Raw genomic sequence first — 16,520 nt, forward strand, 5'->3', positions numbered from 1 at the left:
TTTGTGACAGCACATACACCTATTACAGAAGAGGTGTAAGTTTATAATTGTATGTTTTTTAAATTGTAGTTTGTGTAAAAAGTGAACCAGAAACTGAAATTTTTGCCGTTGTCTATCGTGGAAATAAATTCAACATAAAGATTTCAAGTCTTTAAAAATAAAATCCTTTTCAACTTTAGATGCCACGAGATTTCTCCATACTTTTGTTCTCTATGGTAAACTAACACGTGTGCAAATGTAATATACAAAGCATAACGTCTGACTTACTTGCAAAACTCCAATCTCCACAAAAAAAAAGTATAATTTGTTTATAATTTGGTAACGACAAATTTAAAAAAATGAGATGTCTTCATAAATGACATTCTTATTCTTGGTTGGAGGGTCAGTGCTATGCAAGCCCCTGACGTCACTGCGACCTGTGAAGATCTATTGTGATGGGTTCCCGTCAATAGTTCTCGCAATCCAAGCCCAGCATAAATGGCATACAATAATCTTAATTTAAAAAGTAGAATTATAAAAAAAAATCTTAAAATATATAATTAAAAATTGATATTCTTTACTATTCAGCTTCCAGTTTTATAAGAATTGTTGATATTTGACGATCTTTTAACTTTCAAAATGTAATGTTAATGTAAATGTTATTTGAAATTAATAAATAAATTAATTAATAATAAAGAAATGTCTCAAAACTACTTAAATAAAGTTGCCCACATGTGACAGAAACCCGACAATATCATTGTCATCACTTCCTTCTCATAGGTATTGGTGTATAGGGTACTGCATTTTTATACAAACTGCAGCCTATTTTGATAGTTTTTAATAAACAAATGTGAGATAGTAAATCAGTCTTACGCTTTTCCAGTCCGGCAACTGTGAAATAATATTGTGAAAAAAAAAGTTTTTTGATTCATACATACATCATTCATCATGTTACCTGATTCAGGTTGCGGTTCCGTGGCTAGTGTTGCTGACTCACGGATGACAGGTCCGAGTTTCGAACCCCACTCTATTCCATCTTGATTCCCATTTTCCATTAGTGAGTTATTTACAACTCTTAGAAAATGCCCCCAAAATTTGAATGTTTGGATAAATCATAAAAACGTGAATATTAAAAAAAATAAAAATATGTAAACCATGTTGAGAATTGAACCCGAGGTCTAATGCATGGTAGGCAAATGCACAAAGCGTTAGAGACCACAAAGCCGACAGAAAATCGAAAAATGCCACACGTGAATGTTACAAAGTGATCACTTGATCCAGCAGACGACAGATCATTGGCTAAGTAAATTCTAGGAAAATCTAAATAATAGCTTGTAGACTTCTATATGGTCGACTGTTTCATCTCTTTTGAAAAAAAATGTATTTAATATTTTTTTAATAAGCAGAGTTATGTTATAACGTTATAAGTAAAACAAAGCAAAAAAATATAAATATTTACTAACAGTATTCACAAATAAAAAGTCGTAAAAAGATAAACAGAAAGCTTATTCTGTCACAATTTCGTTTCGTTAGCTCATTCGGTCATCATATATTCATCTCACTCTCACCCAATCAAAATAGTATTTTGCTCTAATTCCCTATCATACGAAACGAATGAATTTACACAACGAATTAGTTACAAAATAAGGCCACTGTATAAAAAAATACATAATTTTTAAACCGTTATAAAAATATTTTTATAAAAAATGGTAAAAAGACATATTTTTATGCAACAAATAAAATCGAGAGAAAAACATTTTTTTGTTATTTTTTAAACATTTATAAACAGATCATATTATGATATAATGTATGAGTCTAATGAAAGTTTTTCAGGACTATGTAATACTTTTTATAGACATACTAATGAAAAAAATTAAAGAAGAAAACAATTAAAAAAATAAAAAAAATAACGTCATTTAAAAAAACATGTGTTAAGCAGATAAGTTAGCTCTTAAAACGTAATTGTATTCGAGTTGGCTTTAAAGGAGTTTTTTTTTTAATGTACGTATATTGTTTAGAAATGATATTAATAAGTACATTAGGACATTCATGTATTACGTTTGTACTATTTTAAGACTAAATAAAAAAAAAAATTAATAAAACAGATTTAAAATATTTAAAAGTAGGTATATAAAAATGTTTCAAAAATATCATACGAGAGAGCTAAATGAAATAATAATGATTTCATTCCCGAAGCAATAGGAGGGATAAAAAATATTGGAGAATGAAAAAAAGGATAAGATTATGAAGAAATTAAAACAATTTTAAATAATAGTAAAAATATTTTTTTTTATCCAGAACTACTAGTGTATGTAATTAATCAAGTGTGACATCAGGTAAGGTGAATTTACTTCAAATTCATATTACCAAAGATAACATTAATGCACTTACTAACTATTCAGTGTGTAAATATCAATACCAAACCGAGAATTCGCTCAATGCAGTTAATTTCAGTAGAATTTCAAAAGATACATAATCACGAGAGCGCTTTTGCATTCTCAATCATCTAAAGCTCGGTGCTTTGCCCCTATATGCTTAAATAAAATGGTCTCTTCCATTATAACACTTCCTTCAAAGACCAGATGGAAAAAAAAATGTATTATCTCAAAATATCTAATTCACAGTTTTAATAAAAACAACTGCAGAACGAACAATGTTCAAAATTTATATTTTATGTTCAGCCTGATAAGAATCTTACCCTGGACCTCAAGAATGGTGGTTGAACGCATCAACCACTACACAATGAGGCAGACTTATCTTCACTTGATTTCAGCAGTCATTGAAAACACATGTCCTGGGTTTTGGTTCTATTTCATATGGTTCTATTTCACACACATAACTATATTCTTCACCGGTCTGGACATAGAGCATGCATAAGTTTACCTTTTTTATGACTGTTACCAAATTATTTACAGCTTGGCAGAAGATTCTTGGTTGTTTTGTTAAATTTGGATGATTTGCATAATATGGTTAATTTTTATTTATGAATTGTTGTTTGAATTTACTAATTATTAAATTAGATGACAGAGTTTTAAGTCATTGACGCTTGCAAAAGATTGAAGAAATCCAAAGTAAATAAATTTAAAAAAAGCAAACAACCTTACTAAAGCTTTAATAGAAACATAAAAAAATAACAAGCAGTTTTATGAAACTATCTGTGAATTCAAAATCGTCATCAACATTATTCCTTTTCTGCACGTAATGATGCATAGAGAATTGCATTGGTACACCGATTGCAGCGTATCTTGATCATTTTTGTTAAATGAAGGTAACATGATTAGTCTCACGCTTCAGGTACCAGTTCAGAGAGTATGAGATTCTAGTGCAAAAACCCCTTTAAAATAAATATTTAATGTCAACCATATCAGGAATCGAACCCGAGACTTCTTGCATGGTAAGCAAACGCGCTGACCATTACACCACGAGGCCGACGATGACGAAATATGTGTTTGCCCATGTATTTATAGTGTTTGTGCTGTAAAAGGTGTATTTTTATTAATGTACTTTAAATATTTTTTTGAAATAGTTTTGTAGTTTGTGTAAAAAGTGAACAAGGGTACTGAAATTTTTGCCGCTGTCTATCGTGGAAATAAATTAAATATAAATATTTTACCATGAGGTCGACAAAATCAAAATATTGACTTAAAAAGATATATTATTTCAAGAAGTATTCAATTTATAAAATGGTTTAAAAAATATAATTTTCCAGATTCGAAAATTCACCAAGAATCGTTGTTCGAAAATATTTTGAAATGAATAGCAGATACCATGAGATAGTCACACTTTAATGAAATGTTTGCATAGTTTAATTAAGTTTGAATTGGTTTTTAAAAAGCCAAATGCGTTTTTTTTAAATTTGTTATATTTAACAACAACAACAAATCATCAAACCGTTTCCTCGTGGAAGTAGGCAGAGAGAAAAGAACGCCATAAGTATCTCTCCTAAGTATCCTATCAATGAATCTCGTAAAACAATACTACAACGTTATGTACATTAATGCGCGTGCGTGGAAATTCGAACATTTGGTATAGAACTGGACTCAAAATGAAGAATAACATCCAAAATCCAGCGTATTTGTAATACTATCGAGGCAAAGGTACCTTGATATTTACTACGTCGATATGGAAAATACGCAAACGAAGAAAGGTAGATATACTGAAAAAAGTGTTTGAATTTGTAAATCGCGTGCGCTCGAACTCTGCTATAATTTTAACACTATTTAAAGATTTTTTCTCAAATTCATAATTTTTAATAATAAAATATATCTATCAATTTTCAAATATTCAAGGCGGAACGCGCCTGACGTAAGGTGGCTTACTGCAAAACTTGCGTCCTTGTTTGATTTCCGCCAAGATTTTTCGACAATTGGCCCTGGTGTTGTGGTGTATTTTTCATCTTTTTTTTTCCAAAATAACTCTTCTCGCTTACTGACAAGCCATAATAATAGAAGGTTAGCGCGTTATTTCATTAAAAAATATGTACAAAATGGCGTAAAAATGATCGAACGAATCACCCAACAATATTTTGTAAACACTCTGCGAGTGCCCAATTTCGATTTTTTTTCTCAAATTTTTATTTTCTTCTTAATGGATAACTAGATCAATTTGTTTGTTTTTTGGGTTATACCGTGTGTGTTGGATTTGTTCCGACGTTTCGGTTAAGAGTGAGTCACTCAGTTTACCTTGAAGATGGCTCCTGCAATGGTAGTCGAAGCGTCGGAACAAATCCAACAGACACGGTATCACCCAAAAAACAAACAAATTAATTACAGTGTCCGTGAAAACCTGCGTACCTGTTTGACTAGATGTTCAAAGTTTATTTGCATAACTATCTAAAATAAAAACAATACAATACAATACAAAATGTTTTCTTTATGATTCTCGCACGATAACATCTAATTTTCTTACACGGTCACTAAATAAAATTAGTTAAAAAGTAAAAACATAACACATTTTGAATAAATATGAATATGAAAAGTAAATAAAAGTAAACGAACAAAAAGTAAAAACATAACACATTTTGAATAAATATGAATATGAAAAGTAAATAAAAGTAAACGAACCCATCGAGAAGCATTTCTCCCCTGTTTTTGACCCAGTAGTTGATGGTATTAGGGAAGGCTTCCACATAGCACTCCAACTGAACATCCGTGTCTAGAGGAGCTCCTAAAAGCTGGTTTGGGACCTTTACTGTTGGCGCAACTGAAAAAAAACAACTTATTTTACAAAAGATCCTGTTTTTCTGCTATAGTTTTGTCCGTTTCCTGTGTTTTTAATATTATAATTTTGGACCATGCATAGTAGAAGAGATAAACGCGGTGTCCCATATTCAAGCCTAAATCCTGTAATCTTAAATTATATTTGAACCGGTAAACCAGATTCATCACCCTTACTACACTGACAAAATGGAAAGAAAAACAAATTCAATAAAATAAGTATAAAATAACTTTGTTATTAACCACTTATTTTTTCTACCAACTGGTTTCAAAGCTACACAAGAGTCTTTATCAAAAATGAAATAAATGTAAATATGTTTAAAATTAAATGTAAAAAGTATATATGTGAAAAATATAACGTAATATATGGTGTAAATAGTGAATATAATTAATAAAAATGTACATATGAAACAGTGAATATTATAAATTAGGATATTAAGTGTATAAAAGTGATAAATAATGTAAGAATAAATATAGATGTAAATATTGTGTTGTAAATATATATTAGACTATGTTAATCATAGAACTAAATAAAATAAATAATAATAAAAAAATAATGTACCAGCGTTTACCGGCAGCTTCTCTCATGTTGTTTAAGGGGAAAAATATTTAAGTAATTAATTAGTTATGTCGTTTATGAACAAAAAATTTTTTCATCACAAAGAATTTTCTAGACGGAATTATATATTTAACCGGAATTGAAAGTTACCAGGTTTTCCAACTATCCCCATGAAAGAAATACGATGATCCGTTAGACAATTGTAACGTAGCTTCGTTATTCTGTTCACAAATCTAAAATCCTACTACAAAACTAAAAAGAAAAGCAAACCAATCCAACCATGGATAAAGCAAGTCATTTTTAGAAATTTAAAGAGTTCATTTCAAATTGATTGTTTTTGACATCTCACAACTACTCATTTTCAAATAATGTTGCTTATTTTTGATAATTTTTTTTCATTCATTTTTTTGAATCAGCAAGAAAAAGAAGTCTTATTTTTACTTCTAATTTCTCCGGCTATTTATTTACAAAAAAAAATTTAATCTGTCACTCCGTTTAGACGTGAAGAAATACAAATAAACAAATACACTTTTGAATTTATAACATTAGTATGGATGGTTAACTAATGAATTCTATCATCTGCTATTTTAACAGTGATTATTAAATAATACATCAAAACATGTAGAGCTATTAAGTCAAGTTTTTTTTTACGTTGTTCATGAAAAGATGGAAAGTGTGAAGTGAGATAGATACGATCTTTAAAACTAGACACATAAAACAGTTTATTTAAAATAAAACACTTTGTTGTTTTAACCACACAAGAGTTCAATATATAAAACACTACTAGTTTCATGTATTCTGAATTTCCTATCTTCAGATGTAAATATAATCTTAACTAAAATATATACACAGATTAGTACTTAGGTACTGATAGGGTCAGGTGGAAGGGGTGAGGCAATGTGAGGTGGAGAGGGTGAGGTTTTCTTAACTCTTGTGTAGCTGTGATGTCACACTAGTCGACATAGGACACGAGACTTGATATATCTCTCTTATTTTTTTAAATGATGAATTCGTATTTTTTGTAATCTTCAAATGGACATTTTCACACCGGATTTGGAAAGTGAAGTTTGTATAACTATGCTGGATGTTAATACAAAAAAATATTTATCCTCGCTACGCGAAAAAAGAGTGTCCGCTAATTCAGCAACACGTATGTATAAGAAAGAGCACGAAGATAGAACTCATCACAAGGAAGACAGAAACGCTGTTCTATGGCAGGTGTAAGTGTGAAAGAGACAAAACAAAAGTAAGTAAAGTGTAAAATAGATTCAGATTTCAGCCGGTTGATAACAGTGATGGGAAACGCACGCGCGTAATCTGAGCGGTGTATTCATGATTATTAATTTATTTTACTATAACAGGGCTAAATTATGTTTATTTGCAAAAATAATGAAAAAGGGATTAATAAACAGTATGTCTCCATGTTTTTGTTTCTTTCAATTTTTGAACATTAAATTATTCCGTCTTTTACTAGTGGTAACACGATGTTACATCACCGCGTGCAAAGGGATTATTTACCATAGTCGTTTAAGAGTTAATTATGGTAAATATTGATAGCAGAGGTGAATAATTTTGGAATATAATATTATTAATTAAAGTTTTCTCTGAATTTGAACTGAATTTCTCTTGTATCGAACGAATCAATATTTTTTTAAAACCCGATTTCAAAATATTATTTTATAATAAATGATATTTACCCGTACAAAAAAACAGAATATGGATTGAACGTAGTTATGCAGAAAGCAGCCAGCCATAGAAAAGTGAAACTGAGATAATAGCAGTTTTGTGAAAAGTTTAAATAATCAAATCTTCACAACAGTTGGAATGTTTTTACTTTGGCAAATGATAAATAATGTACGTTTTCGTTTTTTATAAAACAAAAAACAATTTAATGATGTATACAACCCGATTCAATGATTTTAATGACAGTTAGATCTAATATTATTATTATTATTTTTATTATTTTATTAACATACACGGCATAATTGCCTTTTACAAATTTATAATATAAACATATAAGGTTTGATACTTTTTAAACTACATATTTGCACTCAAAACTAAGGAACAATAATCAAGCCTAAAAATTGGAAAACATAATATTTAAAAAAAAAAAAGTTTAAATAAAACAAAAGTTTGAAATAATAAGTATACGAGAACTTTAAAAATTAATATAAAAAGAAAATCAAATTTTAAACATAATAAGGTTTATAATAAAAATATATATAAAAACAGAAAATCATATATGAAGTAACTACATTAAATATGATTACTGCTCATCTTTGAAAAAGTTTATAAGGTTTGTTCTATAAGAACAATACCCCACATTAAATATATCCGATATGTGGGAACAACTATTGCCGAGTTCATGAAGTCGGCTTAATACGGCATTACAATTATACACTGTGCGTGAGTTGTTACTGCAAAACGGTGGCACCCGCCTAGTTATCCTTCCAGGCACCCTGAAGTTGACGAGTGACAAAAGTTCTGGGCAATCCCATATAGAATGCACAATTTTATACAAATTTAACAGGTCTATAATTTTTCTTCTATCGTTAAGTTTAAGCAAATTTAATGTTTTTAATAAAAAATCGTAATTTAAAAATTCATGACTAATTCCAAGTTTAAAATTTATGTATCTTAAGAATTTTTTTTGGACCCTTTCCAGAGAATTTTGATGACAATTGTAGTAAGGAGTCCAAATTGTCGAGTTGTACTAATATTGAATGAGACCTCAAATTAACTCTGAATGTATAAGGTGACATGAATTTTTATGGCATTTTGACATCATTAAATTTTCAAAAGGTAATTATTTTAGTTTTTTGTATGAAAACGGCCTAGATGTTTTAAGCAAAACGTACAATTGGCCTTCTTGAATTCGAGAACACCGATTTCAATTTTTTTCATAAATTGGCTGCTATCTGCATAACTACGTTGAAATATGCCACTGATACTTTTAATGAGAAAAAACTCATTGAATATATTAGATGCATTGCAGTCTTAAGAAATAATCGGAAAGAATTAATTAAGTAATTCAAAATATACTCTAATTAATTTATAACTGTGATATGAGTTTCAGAAGGTCTGTAACAATCAAATAATATTAAGTTAATTTACGAAATGTTTGATGGAAGTTGTAAGTAATTATTGTAAAAGTATTTCATCCATGGCAGGTACGGCTAGAAGGTAAGCCACAAAACTTGAGGAGAATGTTTCAAAATGGCTCGTATTTTAAAATAGATTTAGTTTTCTTGGTTCTTTACACGAAAGAGTAGAATTTCCGTTCCAAGTTCTTCATTGTCGGTTGCATTCATACTTTTTAAAACTGTACTCACTTTTTTTTTTAAATTGATAAAATGGAAAAAAAACGGCCCTAAATTCAGCCTTGTCTACAAACGTTTGCACTTACTCAAAATATTATTATTAAACAAACTGGTACAATTTGATAAGCATTTTCAGTCATTGCTTAATTGGTGAAATAATTTAGCCAGATAAATTTCACCCACACCGATAAAGCTTTCAGCTTATTGACTTCATAAGAGTCAAAGTTGAGGAAATTTGAATATTTAAACACAGACAGAATGGTGAATATTACAAAGCGTGTAAAGTGGCGATTTAAACCAGCTAATAGGAGGTCATTTTAAATTAAAATTCTTTATTCAGAATAGGGTTTTGATTCTTACTATAATTTTAAAAAATACAATCAAAACATAACATAACTTAAGAAAAATATTTTTTGAATGGTTTCGGAAATAGGTATACATAATTTATTTTTATTATGATTTTCTTTAAAGTCAAATATTTTACCTTGTTCTCTCCTATAGACGTTTTAGATTACTTTTTTTATTTACGCACCGACACAAACACATCCTCACACATTCATTCACACACATTCATATACACATACATCAATACAAACGTCGCACACATACAATTTTATAAACTCTTTTCTTACATATTATATATTATTAGATTAAGAGCGGATTTTTCTAATTGGCTCTAGTATTGTTAATATATTCTTACTTATATTTTTTAATGTAAATAGCTGTAAAAATCCAAAATAAATCAAATAAAATTAGTCGTAAATATTTTTAGATTTCCATATATCCTTCACAAAATTTTTATCCCTTTCTGTTGCATTAGAAAAAAAAGAAAAATTTAGTACTTTTTTTAATTTCGAGCATTTATATGTTTTATCAAAACATTTTTATCTAAAAAATATTATCTCAAAGAATCGTTAAAAACTCAATTTTTATTGATATAAAATACCTTTGCCTTTTATCCACCACCATGTTTTTGAATTTATAAACCGACTAGTAATGGCAACACTTTGACTTCTTTGTTGTTAATTCCAAATTAACATTATAATATGTCCATAAAATGTAGGAAATCCCCATATTTTTAGGATTCTCATGCTAATAATTTCATGCAGTGAACCCTGACAATAAAACAACGTTTTTAAAATTTCAACAAAAAAATACAAATAAGTTAAATAAATTGCAATTCATTGAACCCATTTTTCTACATCCACGGTGCGAACAAACTGCGCCCAGGGAACGTGCTTAAAGTAAAATTTCCCATCTAACTAAGTTTCTAGAAGGTATAATAACTATACTTGGTCTAGTCAGGCTGTTTATTCAGTGAGGCTAAACAAATATCCATCCGTTTGTTAATGAACAATGGATCCTTACAATGAAATTATTCCGTCAATTGATTTTGATAGCTCTCAAAGCATGCTTTATTTATATAACCTACCCGTAATGAAAACATCCGTTCGCCCAGATTATATGGCAAAAATACTTTGATTAACCCTTGAAAATATGCAAATTTTACACCTTTGGCTTTAATTAAATTAAATAATAAATGGAACAATTATTATAAGATTGAAAAATTTATTTTTGAACTAGTTAAAACTTTTAAAAAATTTCAACTAAATTTCTCATTCATTTAATCCATTTAAACTTATAATAATACTTGATATTTATTTATTAATTTAGAAAAAAATACTTTTTTAAATTGAAATATTATGATTTTATAAATTAACGGTTGGTTCAAAATGCACATCTTTATTTGGTAAAAAAGGCATAAATATTTATAGTTATTAATTTATTTTAATATCATTAATGACATCTACCTATTTTTTCAATTTTAATTTTATTTTTTAAATATTTTTCATTAATTTAAATTTAAAAAACACAGTTTTAAGAAATAAAAGATAGAACAGTGTTTATAAGTATAGTTGGCATAAAAAAAAGATGAGTGTATAAACAAAAAATATTTTTAAAAAAATACAATTTTAAGAAATAAACTATAAAACAGTGTTAAGAAGCACAGTTGGTTTATAAAAAAAAAGAATCTGTAAAAGAGAAAAAAAAATGTATGAGATTAAAAAAAAAAAAAATAGATAATCAAATAAAATATAAACATATTGAAGAAATACAGTTAAAAAGATTAAAGCAGCTAGATACATAATATTATAAAACAACAAAAACAGATATTAAGTTCTATTTGATATGGAACATATACATTGATTTTTGAAATTTTGTTGATATTTTTTGTTGATATTTCTTGTTAAAACTCCATAGTTAATGATTATGATAAAATTATAAATAAACTTATCAATGAAACTTCTTCGTTTAGTTTTACTTTTTATTATTTTGACCAACGAGTGCTTTTGCCTTAGTAGGCATCTTCAAGACTGGTGAACTTTTTACAACATGTAAAGTTTTTATACTATTCTGGAGCATATTTTGGAGATAAGATCAAATAAGTATTTTAATAGGGTACAGAAACATAAATATTTACAAGTAGTTTTCTAAACAGTTCATTTTTGGGAGTTTTTGGACCGAAATAATAAAAAGTAAAACTAAACCAAAAAGTTTCATTGATAAGTTTATTAATAATTTTATCATAATCATTTAGAAAATTTACGTTAAAGACACACATTTAAAATATGATTATGTTATTTTGGATAATTTTTAAGGAAAATATAACTCAAAATCGTTAAACAGAAAGAAATATGGATTGACATATTTAATGTATCAGGTTTTACAATAGTTTTGTCAGTTTTCTTACAAATTTAAAAATGAACAACAAAATCGTAATTGTCATTAAAAAGTTAATGATATAAAGAAAATTATCTTTTTAAATTAAAAAAAAAAAAAAACGGACACAACGAATGCTAACACCCAATATATATTATAAAATATTAACATTTTATAAAAACTCAGCTGAAATAAAACAGAAGATTTTATGCAAAAAAAAATAATATATGAATGGAAAAATATCATGGGCATCTCCGTACTAATATAACTAAATAATAATTATTATTCAGTTAAAAATTCAAAGTAATGTATGAAAAAACATTTATTTTGACGACTAAACCGTTTCGAAAATAGCTTTAATGACTTACAATTGACATTCAGGGTGATTCTCTTGCTCACTGCTGGAGGAACATCATTCGAAGCTATGCAAAGAAATGCTCCCATTTGTCTTCTGTCCAATCGCCAGAAGTGTAGAAGACTACCGTTGTATGTATCAACTGTAACAAAGCAAACAAATTCTAATGAGAAAAAAAAACATCGCATTGGATTGTGTGAGGAGTGTGATTGTGTTGTTGGTACCGACGACATATTTACTGTTATCTGCATACTCACGTATCCGAGCAAGATCATTCAAGATTTGTCGATCCTACTTAAAATTCCTAAGCTTAGAGCCACATTACTAGCAAGGATACGAGTATACGCATATTAAACAATACACAGGTCTGAGGCCAAACGCGCATTGCGATTTTAAAACGCGTGGAGGTTTACCCATATTAATAACATAGTAACTTATTTTAATATATTGAGTTTTTCCGCTGACATTTCTTGGTGGAACTGCATTTTTTATTATAATAATAAAAATACGCATAAAGTTTTTGTGCACTTTTATTTATAAATTTTTACCAGTGACCGGGTTTCGTCGTGACCGACATCGTCAGACTGGTGGGAGACTAAATTATACAATTTACACCAGTTTTTATTACATACATTTAAACAAAACTTATGTTCATATAATTGTTATTACTTTATACTTAAATAATTTTAATTAAAACTCTTTTATTTCCATAATTTTATAAAATCATGATTTATAACCCCTGATAGCCCTTGTATATAACATATACATTTGTTTAGTCTCCCACCAGTCTGACGATGTCGGTCACGACGAAATCCGGTCACTGGTAAAAATGTATAAATACAAGTGGAATAAAACTATATACGTATTTTTATTATTATAATTAACTAATTTTAGTTACGAGTGGGTGGACACGCGAGTAAAAAATCGCAGCGGCTTAAATATTTGGATCTGCTAAATTTTTGACGTGTTTCGGTACCTACAATTTTTTTTATTGACCATTTATTGACTCTTAAGTTATTTTTTTATATAATAAAAATAAATTTAATACAATCGTTTTGAGAAGATTGCTATTTTGTTGATTTAAATTCTTGGTGAAAATTTATTTATTTAATTGCAAATTATTTTTTTTTCGTATACCAACATTTGAATGTAACCTGGGCAGTACCCTTCAGTCTGATGATCAGCGCCTAGAACATTCTGGTCAAGATAAATTAGAATTTAGAAGGCAGATTTTAGACTTGAAGTATTGTTATAAAATAATTACTTGTAATGTTGATTCTACATTTTGTTAAGAGAATGAGCCTCTGTTTTTTGTTAAATTGTTAAAAAAATGTGATTATTTGATTTTAAAAATTGTAAAGCAATTTATAAAATCAAATAGTCACAAATGTTAGTTAGGTAAAATAATCAAAAATAACCTGTTAGTAATAATTTATTGTTTATTACTTTAAAAACAATCATAGAATGCAATTAAGCTAGCAAATTTAAATAAAATATATTTTATAAACTTTTTTTTGTTTATTTGTGCATCCTGTATTCACATATAATTGATGAACAATATCTATAATAACAATTTGTGATTGTTTTACCAATAGCATATGTATTGTTTGTGAACCAAAATAAAATAAATAAATAATTATAGAAATAAAAGATAAGTGATACTCAAAACAAAATTATTTGAAAAATTATAATGAAGATATTAGTCTTAATCTAAAACATGTCATTGAAGCGATAAAATCGATCATTGGTTATTCTGAATTTGTGGATTCACGTATTACTCGTCCTTTCCTTCAATGGCTCTTGTTTAAAATGTTATCTTAATTAACCTAAGTGGTTTTTTTAAATATTTGACCCCAATTACCAAACATTTAAACTTCCATCATTAAATGCAACTTCAATACTCATTATAGGAGTCAGAAAATATTCTTACATCCTTCGGATTCACATCTGCATAAACGCCGGAGAGATCTCAATGCAAGCGTTGTTGGACAGTATTCAAATCCTTTCATGAAATGTTTACTAGATATTTATCGGACTTTTGTGTTAGGGAAAGTCCAGATTAAAGAAAATCCACCCTTAGGTCAGCATTTGATTCGGGGAGAGAACAATTTGTTTCTTTCTGACAAACACAAAGTTTGGAGATTACGCTTTTGCTGTAGCCGAACCTTCTACCTTGAACCAATTATCTTTACCTAAAAATCATCAGTTTTAAACAGTTAACCCTTTGTTTCCTGACATGAGGTACATTTTTTTCCAAGTGTCAAACAATTCAAATATATATAACGCATTTGATATGATTGCTTTTAATTGGAAAAAATCTCTTATTGTTTTTATGTATATTTCATTTTTACTTTTTATGTTTATTTATTTACATATGTTTTATTTTTCTTTTTAATACTAGTATTTTACACGTATCTTAATTTTTAAAAATTATAAATGGTATATTCTGTAATTTATTTTTGTTCTTCAATTTTTAATTACTAACGATATATTTTCAAATTTGTATTTGTGCTTCAATTTTTATTACTATCGGTTTGTTTTCTAATTTATATTTTTTTTTAAATTTCTTAATTACTAATGTTATATTTTATAATGTGTATTTGTGGTTCAATTTTCATTATTATTGGTATGTTTTCTAATTTAAAATAATTATATCTCATTTATTTACTATTAATGGCATATTTTCTAATTTATTTTTATGATTCAATTATTATTATTATTACTTGCATGTTTTCTAATTTATATTTATATTGATTTTTTCTACTGTTATTATTATTCTTTGAATTTATTAACCATTATGTAATGAAAATTTAAAAAAAAACACGTGAAAAAAATAAGGTCCTTCCTAAACACAGGAATTTCCTAGCTAGTCGGGACCTGAAACAAATAAACTCTGTGCATTTTAAAACTGTGAAATACATAAATAAATAAATAAAATAAAAAAATAAATCACTGTCGGTACATACATTGTTAAATAGTCTCGGTTATTTTTAAGTAATTAGTTCATAAAACTGACTCATGGAGATTAGTCAGAGCTGTCACCCATTTGATTGTGTAAAATTACTACTACTTGAAAATAAATTATAAAAATTAAAAAAAAAGGATTTTTTGGATCGATTAATAATTTAATGCGGGTTTTTCATTTATTTTTTAGTATAATGTATATTGTATTGGAAAATATTAACAACTTTTAAAATTGCTATTTTCTGACTGTACAAATTAGTACATTATTTTTTTTTTTAATATTAAGAGTTTTAGAAGAAAACTGGGTAATCATTTTCAAGCTAAAAAATAACATAATTCGAAAATAAAAAATATTTTTTTTTTTTAAGAAAAAAAAATATTTGCGTTTTTATGATTTACCCAAATATTTCAATTTGGGGGGCATTTTCAACGAGTTATAAATAACTCACTATTAGAAAACGGAAAGCAAGTAATGCTAGAGCGAGGTGCGAACCTTGAACCTCTGATCCGTAAATCCGTGACACTAGCCACGGAACCACAGCCCGGTTTGAAGTTAAGTTGAAAACACTAGCCACGGAACCACAACCCGGTTCGAAGTTAAGTTGAAAAAAAAGTTTTAAAAAACTCTACTGAAACTATGGTCAGGGACAAAAGGCTTGAGGTTCTTAATGAAATGCCTTTTTTTACGTTTTTTATATCTTCAATTTACACATTGTTTTATATGTAATGTTTATAATACCAACAATTTGGCATATGTCTTTGTTTTTAGAATTTTGAGTTTAAAAAATTAACAACCATACTAAATTATCCAAATATAAAATGTATTGATAAACATAGAAATAAAATATAACAAAATACTTAGTTGTAACTTTTGTGAAGATTTATTCTCACTTAAAGGTATTAGGGAAATAAGTTTTGTTCTGCCCTAATCTTACAAGTCTCGAGACTAAATTAGCTTATTTTAACCCACAAGGTACCTGGAATAAGCAGCTAACTGGAAAGAAGAATGTTAACTTAACTTTTCTATAAGTCTTCTGAAGGTAAAAACATAAGCAAGATTATGGGATATTTAAAAGAATTCATGGAACACGCAGCATTAAATTATGTTACGAGCGAAACGAAACGTTGTTTTACACTGAACATAAGTTTGTTTTATTATGTAGGAGTAGGCAAAACGAAATCAAGGGTAGAATTGAACATATTTGGGTGTTTCGTAATTGTAAAATTTTATTGCTTTCTCTTTGCAGAACGTTTGTGGTCATTAAAACATCATACACATATCATTTCTTTGAAACAAAATACGAAAATCTAACTTAAAACACAAAAAAATATCAAGTGTCAACATTTAGAATAAGAATGCGAGAAAATATATTAAACAAAACAGTAAATATCTTTTATGGTAAGGA

General features: G+C 27.9%; 1 protein-coding gene across 1 annotated transcript in view; it reads right to left on the reverse strand.

The window, feature by feature from the left end:
• LOC148285651 (lachesin-like) overlaps window positions 1–16,520 on the reverse strand; it is a gene marked incomplete at its 5' end in the record, with an annotated part of 84,185 nt that overhangs the window by 35,674 nt on the left and 31,991 nt on the right. Inside the window, 2 exons of the mRNA XM_088242434.1 lie at window positions 5,043–5,181; window positions 12,164–12,292. Coding sequence (XP_088098560.1) covers window positions 5,043–5,181; window positions 12,164–12,292 — 268 coding nt within the window. The remainder of the gene's footprint in view (window positions 1–5,042; window positions 5,182–12,163; window positions 12,293–16,520) is intronic.

Source organism: Micrasema longulum, unplaced genomic scaffold, assembly GCF_059751315.1.
Source record: "Micrasema longulum isolate JH-2025_06_02 unplaced genomic scaffold, ASM5975131v1 h1tg000017l, whole genome shotgun sequence".
NCBI classification, from domain to species: Eukaryota; Metazoa; Arthropoda; class Insecta; order Trichoptera; family Brachycentridae; genus Micrasema; species Micrasema longulum.